The 12,276-nt window shown below is 49.2% G+C and overlaps 1 protein-coding gene across 1 annotated transcript in view; it reads right to left on the bottom strand.

Annotated features, from left to right (window-relative positions):
• The window catches only part of FLT1 (fms related receptor tyrosine kinase 1), a 157,729-nt gene that overhangs the window by 70,604 nt on the left and 74,849 nt on the right, over positions 1-12,276 (bottom strand). The window contains exons 5-6 of the mRNA XM_075337366.1: positions 4,029-4,191; positions 1,127-1,263 (exon numbers count right to left, since the gene is read on the bottom strand). Coding sequence (XP_075193481.1) covers positions 1,127-1,263; positions 4,029-4,191 — 300 coding nt within the window. The remainder of the gene's footprint in view (positions 1-1,126; positions 1,264-4,028; positions 4,192-12,276) is intronic.

The following is a 12,276-nucleotide window of genomic DNA, read 5'->3' as shown; positions in this document are numbered from 1 at the left end:
GGGGGGTTCAGCGCTGGATTGCTGCTAAAAATATAAGCCCCTCATCCCCTGTCTTATACTCATCCTCATAATTTTTCAGTATTGTTGTAGTCCCGCAGCGACATCTTGTCCTGTAACTTCTGACTGTCCATAAGACAGAAGTTACGTCAAAACTCCCAATACAAGTCTATGAGAGTCAGAACGAGGCTCTCATAGACTTATATTGCGTTGTGACCTCTATGAATCCCTGAGGCTGCCAGCAGGTGACACATCACAAGAGACCAAATGGAGAGTTGGTGATAAGAGATGAAGTTTGTATATGACAGGGTGCTGGAGTACTGCTAAAAATCTAAGCCCCCCACCCTGTCTTATACTCATCCTCATAGTTTTTCAATATTGTTGTGGTCCCGCAGCGACATTTTGTCCTATAACTTCTGACTGGCCATAAGACAGAAGTTACATTAAAACTCCCAATACACATCTATGAGAGTCAGAACTAGGCTCTGATAGACTTTTATTGAATTGTGACCTCTATGAATCAGTGGAGCTGCCAGCAAGTGACGCATCACAAGAGATCAAATGGAGAGTTGGCGATAAGAGATGACACCTCCAGAAAGTGAGTATATGACAGGGCACTGGAGTACTGCTAAAAATCTAAGCCCCCCCAGCCTTTGTGTTATACTCATCCTCATAGTTTTTCAGCATCGCTGTGGTCTCGTAACTTCTGTCTGGCTATAAGTCAGAAGTTACATCAAAGCTCTCAATACAAGTCTATGAGAGCCAGAATGAGGCTCTCATAGACTTATATTGATTTGTGACCTCCATGGATCACTGGAGCTTCCAGCAGGTCACATATCAAAGGAGATTGACCGGAGCGGCAGCAATAAGAGATGAAGCCGCTAAAGATGTTAAAAAAAAAACCCACTATAGTGATACTTTAAGATTCCTATTGACTGACTGCAACCAGAGACCCTGGAGACCACAAGGAATTTACAGAGTCTATTAGTCAATTAATACAAAGTGGTATCTATTTGCTGAAATTGGAATACCCCTTCAATAACATGCCATGGATATATTACCACAATACACCCATAACAGAGGAGGGTGGATACGGGAGCGGTAAAGCAGGAGATAGATCTTTTCTTACCAGTCCAGGATACGTCCACTGTATTTCAGCTCTTGAATTCAGAGCCGTGGAGACCGTACAGTTAATGGTCAGGTTGGCATTACGTAGGAGCCTAATGGAGCTTGGCACATTAAGCCGCACTTTATAGATTGCACTGGCTGCAAAAAAAAAATAACCATTGCATAAACAGTATGAAAATAAAAAGTACTGATGCAAAAAGACAGAATGCCCCATGGCAAACAACTAACTGGCTTTCCATTTTAGCACTAAATTTTGCCATCCAGGACAGAGGGTAATGGTGCCTTTTCCTCCCTCTACAACTCCTCTGTGCTCAGCAGCAATCACTCAACCTTTGTTAAAGGGAATCTGTCACCAGGTTTTTGCTATTGAACCTGAGAGCAGCATAATGTAGGGGCAGAGAACTTGATTCCAGTGATTTATAACTTCCTGGACTGCTTGCTGTAGTTTTGACAAAATCCCTGTTTTCTCTGATGTAGGTGTAATACCCACACCCTCTGATGTAGATGCCCACACTCCTGATTGACAGTTTCCTGTCACTGTGTACACTGCATATTGTCAGCAGGCTGCTAATCAGTGGTGGTGGAGGGGTTACACTTATTAGCTGGACTGCCCGACACATGACTCCTAGTTTGGAGTGATAGTGTCGCGGGCGGGGAGGGCGCTGCGCTCACCACGCTCGGGTCTGGCGCTGCTGCTGCTGCTGCTCAGTGGCTCGAGCGGTGGGCCGGATCCGGGGACTCTATTGCTGATAAAAGACTGATTGTATTAAAACTAAGCTGCTGAATAAGTGACATGGCTAGAATCAGGGTCTCTGCCCCTACATTGTGCTGCCCTAAGATTAAAAAGCAAAAACCTTCTGACAGATTCCCATTAATGCCTCATGCATGTATCTTGATTGTGTCATACACATGCACGCTCGGCTGAACCAACTGTTCATGTATTGTCTATGGTTAAAGTGCAGGAATCGGCAGCCTGACACCTCTGGTAGCAGCGTACATACCGGGAGGACATAAGGGTACAACATTCAGACTCTCACATGAATCTGGGGATAGACGGGAGGCCCCCATACACATTAGATGGTCAACTAGTTTGTCATTTTTGGTAGTCTTTAATCTAATGGGTAGGCTCTATCTATCTCCTATTGATAGGATAGGTTATATCTCATTGATGTTTGGATGTCCGACCGGTGGATCCAGCACTGATTGAATGGAGCGGTAATGTGCCGCCCCCACGCCAGCAGCCGTGCTGCTCGGATCCGGATCTGCGATATGGCTTGAGGGACTCTACCGGACCCAGGGGTCACGCGGATAGTTCGAATAAAAAGGAAGGGACGTATTTGTACGGGTGTTGTTGAAAACTGTCTGTGTCGCCACCCACGGTGTGTGGTGAGATGTAGCACCACCGCTGCTGCTGTGGGACTCCCAGGGGCGATGAGCTGGCAGCTGGATCTTAACCCCTCCGTGGGCAGGGATGGATGCCCCGGGGCCCAATGTCTCTGTGCAGGGGATGATGACGGCAGGGGCCGGCGCACCCAGACAGACCGGGAATGTTACTCACAGTTGAATAAATCACACAAGTCCTTTGGTAAACCAAGTTGATGGTGGCCGGCTGCCGCAGACGAGTGTATCTGGTCCAACACCCGGGCCGGTGGTCAATGCCCCTTTCCTCTGCGCTCTGTCTTTGGTGTGGTGGACTTCCCGGTGTGTAACGCAGGAGTCCGCTCCCGGTCCTTTGGTTGGGAGCCGTGCCCGTCAGACGCTGACCCGTGGGATCTACCGGGCCCTGGCGGATGCCCTATCCCTCTCGGTGGGTGGTTGTCTACTTTTCGGGACTTAGGTTGGGACAGGACCTAAAATCCTGCCCTCAATTGGTTAATTAGCTAGGCCGTTGGTGCCAGTCTTGGTTTCAGGGTCCAAATACCCCCTTTGTGCATGGTTTCCGGGTCGGCTCTCCGGTGTCGGTACCGGCGGGCTACAACCCTGCCCCGGTCTACCTCAGATCTCCGGCAGCCGTCTCCCCGTCTCCTGCTGGCACTGACCACTGTCTGCCACCTAGCCGATGTGTCAGGGCTCCGACCCTGACACCTGTCAGCTTCACCTCCAAACTCTCTCTCAACTCTCCTCAAAGCTCAACTCTCCCTCTAAGCTCAACTCTTTCTCTACTGTTTTCCCGCCCCGGGCTCTCCAGACCCCTAGGTGGGCGTTTTCCTTCCGCCTGGTCCCGGGCACTGGTGTGTCTGTCTTTCCCTGAGGGGGTGACTAGGGTTTTGTTGGCTGGTTTAACCCTGTGTGGGAGCGGTGTTATGCGGGGGCCTGTTCTGTGTGACTACTTGGTTTTGCCAGGGCGTCACAGTAATATATATATGCCCAACCGCTGCTCCATTCTTGCCGAAAAAAGCACCAAGTTCCACCCTCGGCAGCCCCAATGGGTATTAATAGAGAAACAGTTGAGTGTGCGCTGCTTGAGGCTAAAAGTTCACTGCTCTGCCGATTGATGCCGGATTTTAGCGGTCAACCAAATGATTACCGATTCTGTCAACTTGTTTTGACAGAACAATCAATTTAAGGCTTCAAGACTAGGGATGATTGAATACCTGAAATATTCGGCTTCGCGAATATCCGACGAATAGGTCGCCGCTATTCGATTATTCGATGCACAATGTAACTCTATGGGAAGCCCGAATAGTTCCGAATAGTTGTTATTCTCATTTCCCATAGACTTACATTGCGCCTCGAATATTCGCATAGCGGCGATTTATTCGGCAAATATTCGCGAAGCCAAATATTTGAGGTATTCGATCATTTCTATTCAAGACTCAAGAGCGGAAACGTGTTCATCCTCCACGGTACAGAATCACCTCAAGGGAAAAGAAAAAGAGACAGCGGCCGCGGACGTCACTTACATTGCTTGTTGGTGAAGTACGTGGAGGTTTGCAGGACACCGTTGACCGTAGCTTCACAATTTAATAAGTCGAAAAATGGATATGTTGGATTTCTAATAATGAAGCCTTTTCTGCTATCCCAAACAACGTTCTTGTTACCGGATAATAAGACGTTTCCAAAGCTCTAATGGGAAGAAAGAGAAACCTGCTGAGATTCTGAAAAGTCATTACTTGTACAGCGAAGATACGACAGGACTGAATCATCTTATGAGTAACGGGTGTGCCGGGCCTTGAAGATCCAATGTAAGATGCCAAGCTCATGATTAATCCTGGGTATCTAAACATTGCTACAACTCTTGTCTTAAGGCTACTTTACACACTGCGATATCGGTCCCGATATCGCTAGTGTGGGTACCCGCCCCCATCTGTTGCGCGACACGGGCAAATCGCTGCCCGTGTCGCACAACAGCCGTCACACATACTTACCTGTCCGGCGATGTCGCTGTGACGGGTGAACCGCCTCCTTTCTAAGGGGGCGGTCCGTGCGGCGTCACAGCGACATCACTGAAGCGTCACTGAACCGCCGCCCAATAGCAGCGGAGGGGCGGAGATGAGCGGGACGTAACATCCCGCCCACCTCCTTCTTTCCGCATAGCGGCCGGGAGGCAGGTAAGGGGAGCTTCCTCGTTCCTGCGGCGTCACACGCAGCGATGTGTGCTGCCGCAGGAACGAGGAACAACTTCGTTACTGCTGCAGTAATGATTTTTAAGAATGGACCCCCATGTCGCCGATTAGCGATTTTGCACGTTTTTGCAACGATGCAAAATCGCTTATCGGTGTCACACGCAACGGCATCGCTAATGCGGCCGGATGTGCGTCACAAATTCCGTGACCCCAACGACTCCGCATTAGCGATGTCGCAGTGTGTAAAGCCCGCTTTAGGCTATGTGCGCACGTTGCGTAAATACATGCAGTTACGCTGCGCTTTGTAGCGCAGCGTAACTGCATGCGTCCTGCGTCCCCTGCACAGTCTATGGAGATTGTGCAGGGGCCGTGCGCACGTGGCGTTTTAGAGAGCAGCGCTTCGGCTACTGCCGAAGCGCTGCGCAAAAAGAAGTGACATGTCACTTCTTCCGTGCGCTTTGCCGGCAGCTCCTGCTCTGTCTATGGGAGGAGCTGCAGGCAGAGCGCATGGAATCGGCTTCACTACGGACATTTCTGCAGCGATTTAAAGCGCACATGTGCTCTTCAGATTGCTGCAGAAATTTCTGCAGTGAACTGTACGCAACGTGCGCACATAGCCTTAGAGGTTTTGATCAACTGACCTTCTCAAAAGAAAGTATTGTTTGGAAACTTAAAGGGAACCTGTCACCAGATTTGGGGCCTATAAGCTCCGGCCACCACCAGTGAGCTCTTATATAAAGTATTAGAATACATATATACAGTATAAAAGAGCCCAGGCTGCTGTGTAGAACATAAAAAACACTTTATAATACTCACCTAGGAGGTTGCTACGGTGCAGACTGGTCAAATGGGTGGAGCTGTTCTCTGGTTTCGGCGACACCTCTTACGGCCATCTTGGTCTTCCTTCTTCTGGAGCCTGGGTGCATGACGCGTCCAACGTCATACACACTCGTCAGCACTGAGGACCTCAATACCCGGCTGTGTGCATGATGTAGGACGCGTCATGCACACCGGCTTCAGAAGAAGGAAGACCAAGATGGCCGAAAGAGGAGGCGCGGCACCGGAGAGCGGCACCACCCATTTGACCAGTCTTCACCGGAGTGACCCCCTGGGTGAGTATTTTAAAGTGTTTTTTATGTTCTACACAGCGGCCTGGGCTCTTATATACAGTATGTTAGAATGCTGTATATAAGAGCCCACTGGTGGTGGCCGCAGTTTATAGGCCCAATATCTGGTGACAGGCTCACTTTAATGGAGTTTTCCCCCAAAGAAAGTTCATTTGAATCAATAGATTTTGGATTAATAATAAGTTTCCCAATTGGATGTGTTAACAAAACATGCTCCTGTGCTGAGATAATCTTATATATGTGTCCCTGCTATGTGCTGTGTAATGGCCGAGTCTGACCTTACAGGGACATAGTCTGATCATACTACATCCCCTGGCCAAGGGAGGATGCAAAAGAGTATACAGACATTTCAGCAAGAGATCATATGTGATTCTGTGAGGTAAAACCATGCTTAAAAAAAAGCTGGAAAATGTTTTATCTCACGGAAAGGATCAGCTGTAATACCATTCTGTATGGTCTCTTTTGCATCCTCCCTTGCCCAGGAGATGTGGTATGATCAGAGTGACCATCAGGCAGTACTGCAGGGGACAGATACCCGGACGGGCTCCCCCAAGAGGACAGCGGCACCTAGAAACTTGGTTTACCTTGTTATCTGTGTGTGCTTTCATCACCAACGCTGTCTGAGTGAGTAACTGGTCATCCCCTGCTTCTAGCAAGTCTCCGCTCCCCCTACACACCACCATTCACAGTCCTGGGGCCTTCCCTACCCGTGGAGGGAAACGTCATCTGGCTGCCCCCTTCCATCTCCCCCCAGGCATTCCCATCCGCAGCGGCGGTAGTCCCCGTTACCGCACACCACGGGTGGCGTCACAAACTATATCTCCCCTGTAAATAATCCCCCCTTTTACATTTGAGAGTGGCCCCTTTCCCCCGGGTCCAGAGACCCTCGAGCCACGAGTAACCACCCCCAGATCCGAGCGGTTCGACTGCTGCAGGGGCGGCACCTAGTCATGGTATGATTCTATTTTATTCTTTTACTCTGCTAAGATAGCTGGTAGATGCTTCCCGGGGTTCCCTCGGCTTGGATTTCCATCTTTCATCTTCAGACCATCGGAAGATTTCAGACTTTGAGAACAGAAGTCCAATGTAACGTTGCGGTTGAAGTACATGAACACCGCGGGCCCCCGGTCTAGCCCCGCTATAAATAGGAAGCAGTGAGGAGTGACTCGCTTTAATGCTTTTATTCCCAACTTGAGACAGTTTCCCGTGTGCTTCGTCAGTGGAGCAGACAGAGAAAACTAAAGAGGTTTCTTTAAGTGTAGAGAATACTGGAAATCCTAGACTTCCTAATCCTATAAATATACGTATAACATATATGGGAACCAGCGCTCGTCTCAAGGTCTAATCTCCGCCATCGTTACCTTTTCCACACAAAGAATTGCTTGTAAACTTCCATAGAAATAACAAACCCTATTCTTAGAGCTTTTATCTGGTTATAAATAGAATCCCGGCTGTTTTTAGAGTTTTTGAAGAGTCTTTAATGATTTACAAATTGAGAAGCTACAGAGCGGGAGGGGGGGGGGGTACTACGTCAGGTGCGTCATATGGCCGCCACATGAGAGACCGAACACTATTTCTTAATTGTCTGCAAATATACTGTTTCACAAGTTAAGGAAGCCATTGTTTTTGTAAAAACGAAGGATTTTTTTTTTTTTTTTTACGAAATTAGCTCCACTTTTGTGAATTATCTGTATCTGCAGTTCAGTTCAGCCGGATTTATTCAGCAAGTCAACAGAGAAACATGAGATCTGGAAAAACTACAGAATAAATTGCATGCATTATTAAATATATATAGCTTACTCCTGAAAAGACTGGTGTACTTACTTTGAAAAGCCATGTCAGCATAGCTGCATAATCATTATATTAATGGGGTGGTCCACTGCAAAGCATAGTGACCACATCAGTGTAAAGGGGGCTTTACATGCTGCGATATCGCTAGCGATGTGGAGCGTGATATCACTCGCCCCCGTCATTGGTGCCATATGTGGTGATCGCTGCCGTAGCGAACATTATCGCTACGGCAGCGTCACACGCACATACCTGGTCAGCGACGTCGCTGTGACTGCCGAACAATCCCTCCTTCAAGGGGGAGGTGCGTTCGGCGTCATAGCGATGTCACTGCAGCGTCACTAAGCGGCCGGCCAATAGAAGCGGAGGGGCGGAGATGAGCAGGACGTAACAACCCGCCTACCTCCTTCATTCCTCACTGCCGGCGGGACAGAGGTAGGGAGATGTTCGTCGCTCCTGCGGTGTCACACATAGCGATGTGTGCTGCCGCAGGAATGACAAGCAACCTCGCTACTCACCTGTCAACGATTTTTGGTGTTGGAGCGACCTCTCCAATACCAACGATTTTTACCTCTTTTGCGATCGTTTTAGGTCGCTCAGAGGTGTCACACACTGCGATGTCGCTACCGGCGCCGGATGTGCATCACAAACACCGTGACCCCGATGATATATATTGTTAGCAATGTCGCAACGTGTAAAGCACCCTTTAGACCGGTTTCAGGCGTCCGTGTTTAATCAGGTACCAGTTACATGCATGGTTATGGTCACACATTCGTCATACGTGTGTCCCACGTCTGTCAAACGAAGGGAGAAGGGAGCACACAGGAGAAGTGTGTGGATGTGCCTGAGCTGGGTCCGTGTAACGGTGACCCCGGGGGCACAGGAGAGAGGTCGCCAGGACGGGTACCGAGATACCGCTGGGACCGGAGCACGAATGGGGCACAGGGCCCTAGGTCAAATGTCAGGTTTCAAACAGTTTGATAAGTACCTGCACGGTGCGGACACCTTCACAGACTTCATCGAACCAAATAATCCGGGGGCATCAGCAGTAAACTAGGATCGGGTTCGGACACTTACCTGCCCACAGGGTTCGCACTGCCCGCCGTACGGAGAAGACTGTACCCCAAAAGGGACAGTCGGGGTTCCCAAACGCCTCAAGCTATGGGGACTCAATCTACAGAGTGCCGGGGACAGAGCAACCTGGGTCACTACATTGGCACTGGTCCTCCTGGGACCTGAACCAGCAATCCCTGGGTTCACAGTGAGTAGAGACTGTTAAAGACAACCTGGTGTGGTCTCCATTATTGTCCCACTACATCTCCCAGGCACAGCCCTACCTGCGAAGGGCCTACTATCACAGCTGCCACTACCACCATCCCTGGGAGTACCCACATTGAGCAGCGGCTGTTCCCCATCCTTAACTGCAACCCGCAGGTGGCATCACATGACAAAAACTCTTATCGCCGCTGTAAATACCCCCCCATTAACAAACGTGGCCCAGACGGCTGCGGTGTTTCTCCTCCCGGCAGGTTGATGGTGACTGCCTTTCCCTGCACCTGTGTACTGTGTATGGTTCCAATGGGTTCCCACCAGTAACCCGCTCCCCAGCTTGGATATGGGCTGGAGGAGCCCCTTTTGCCCGCAGGCTCTGGCCCTGGGAACTTTAGCCTTGGCGGTGACTGTGTTTCCCTCTAACGGTTGGACTGTTGCCTTCTATCGGGACTTTGTTGCTGGGAAACCCAGGAGGTTCCCTTCGCTAACGGATTTGACAAATTGCACGGCGACTCCTAGCCTTGTCGGGGTCTGTAAGCCCCTGCCGGATGGTGCTGGCTTCTCTTTGCGTACCGGTCCGGTACCGCCGGGCCACCGCCCGTCCACGGTCCTTACGGCTAGCTCCAATAGGCCTCTCCTGCAGACGGTCACCAACGTCTGCCAACCTTTGCTGTACCGTCCGGGCCACACACCTGGACCAACTTCAGTCTGCTCCACTACCACTTTCCTTCCTTCCACTTTCAACTCTCAAACTCCTGTTCCTTTTCCTGCCTCCAGGACTGTGAACTCCTCGGTGGGCGGGACCAACCGCCTGGCCCACCCCCTGGTGTGAACATCAGCCCCTGGAGGGAGGCAACAAGGGTTTTTGTCTGACTTTGGTGTGTCTGACCGGGAGTGTGGGGTGTGTTGGTGTAGTACCTGTGACGTCCTGGCTTGCCCAGGGCGCCACAACTAAAGCCCAGGTCAAATGATGGGGGATGGGCAGACAGCGCCAGCGCCGCTCAGAGGTAGAATGGACAACAGAATGTGAGATCTCAGCAGGGAGGAGGATCACTGAGGAGCTGTCAATCAGGATAGGTGGACAGAAGTTGAATTGTACCTTTATAAAGGATTATACAGCCATTCTGAACAAGATATTCAAAGTAAATACAGCAGCTCATCAGTTGTCACAGTCATCTCTCTGCTATAAGAGATTAGTGACGGGTTCTGAGTCTGGGTCTCACTTTACCTGGTGAGACTCTGCTATTGAAATGTAGTTCCCATTCCTTTGGCATAGAGAGGGTTAATGTCAGTTTGCTTTGCAGGAGACTCAGACTCCTGGTCAGGTGTTTCCGGTCTGAGACCACTCCCAGTACCTTTATACACCCTCTGCTTCCAGCAGAGGGTGCCGGTTAGTGATGTGTCGTTCGCGAACGAGCCGATTCTTTGAGCCGGCTCTTTGAAGTGAACGATATGAGCCGAATCATCAAAGTGAACGAGCCATAAAGAGCCGCTTTTTTTTTTTTTTTTTTTCTCTGCTTCAGGGGGAAGCAGGAGATAAGGAGAAGAGTAAAGTAAACACAAGCTCTGGGCAGGAGCTGACACTTAAAGCTATACACACATAGTGGTTCTTCCTTAGTTCAGTGGGCACAATTGAGTACCAGGGAATGATGTGCTAGGGTTAAGTTTTCTGACCTCGACTGGCACATATGGTAATGTGTAGGAGGAGAGGGGCTCAGCTTGTTTGCTGATAACAATGATCATCTTCTCTAGGTATTAATTAGGGTTCAGGACCACTACAGTAAAGACCTGACCAGTTGCTGGGTAATAGCATTTTAGACCAAACATATGTAAAGAAGTGTATACAGCTTCAATCATTGTATAGAGTTAGTGTCCAGTGTGTGCACAGCACAGATGACCGCTGACATGTTCATTTAACCCTGTAAGGTTTTCTTTCTGGCATAAAAAAGAGAAAATCATTGATCATAAGCCATGTCTCCATTCCTTCAATGTTTAGTGGAAGCTGCTGTGTCTGTGTGTGTGTGTGTGTGAGTGTCTGTGTGTGTGTGTGAGTGTCTGTGTGTGTGTGTATTTTTTTTTGTGACCACAATTGATATTTTTTTACTAGTTTGGTGACTACATACAACATATTCATTAGCCTCTATATGCATGTGTCTGTGGCATTCTGGTGTCACAATTCTCGCAGTTGAGACTTTTTTTCTATTTCTGTTAACAAATCCTGGTATTTTTAGATGTAAATAGATCTGACATCTGCACACATCTATAAAACACTTTTTTTTGTATCGCTTCCTAATTATCAGTGGCGTAACTAGAGTCTGGTGAGCCACAGTGTGAAATTTAGACCTGGGCACTCCCCCACCTGTCACACTCCGCGCGCACACATGTTGGTCAGATCATATGTATGGGCCCCGTGTATATATGTCCCTTATCCTGGTATATATGGTCTTCCCCTCCCACCACCATAGTCATCCAATTATTATAACGCATCCCCATATTCCTCCATATATCCCAATGTACCCTCATAGTCATTTATATATTATAATGCATCCCATAGTCCCCATAGTCATCCAATTATAATAATGCACCCCCATTATCATCCATATAGTATAATACTGCCTCACAGCCCTCCATATAGTATAATGCAGCCTCACAGCCTTCCACATAGCATAATGCAGCCTCACAACTCGCCATAGACTATAATGCACCCCCCTCCTCCCCCATAATCCTCTGGCGAGCGTGTACTCATTAAAAAATAAATCTGTACTTACCTCTCCTGGTTTCCCCGCAGCTTAATGTGACTCACGATATCGCCACAGCGATGTCACTGTGGCGATATCGTGAGTGCATCGCCACGTGTGACCCGGCAAAATCGCCCCACAATTTATCGCTGGTCGCAGTCGCGAAGTTTTCGGTCCGGACCGAAAACCACGCAACTGCAATCTAGCGACATCGCTGCATGTGACACCTTCACACCAGCGACTTCAGGAGCTGCACTATAGCTCCTGGAGACACTGGTGTGATGCTATGGCATCACACAGCGACATTGCAGGAGAAGTCGCAGGTGAGATCGTCACATATGACATCTCACCCGTGACGTTGATGCGGTGGGCGGGGTCACACGGTCATCAGCGACGTTGCCCACCACATTGATATGTGTGACAGGGCCCTTACTTTAATTCAGAGATGGGAAACTTCAGGTCTTGAGTGCCACACACAGTGTAGATGATTCAATTATCAACTGTGCAATACTAAAGACCCCGTCAGACAGGGAGGTATCACTGGCGATGTTGCTGCAACTTAGTAGGCATGGTCAAGTTACAATGACATCGCCAGTGTGTCGCCTTGTGTGACAGGGCAATTTCCCGCTGCCACCGCTCATCTCCTGAATTCGGAGGTTT

This window comes from Anomaloglossus baeobatrachus, chromosome 2, assembly GCF_048569485.1.
Source record: "Anomaloglossus baeobatrachus isolate aAnoBae1 chromosome 2, aAnoBae1.hap1, whole genome shotgun sequence".
NCBI lineage: Eukaryota > Metazoa > Chordata > Amphibia > Anura > Aromobatidae > Anomaloglossus > Anomaloglossus baeobatrachus.
The sequence above is the reverse complement of the archived record's forward strand: the minus strand, read 5'-3'. Positions and strand labels throughout refer to the sequence as shown.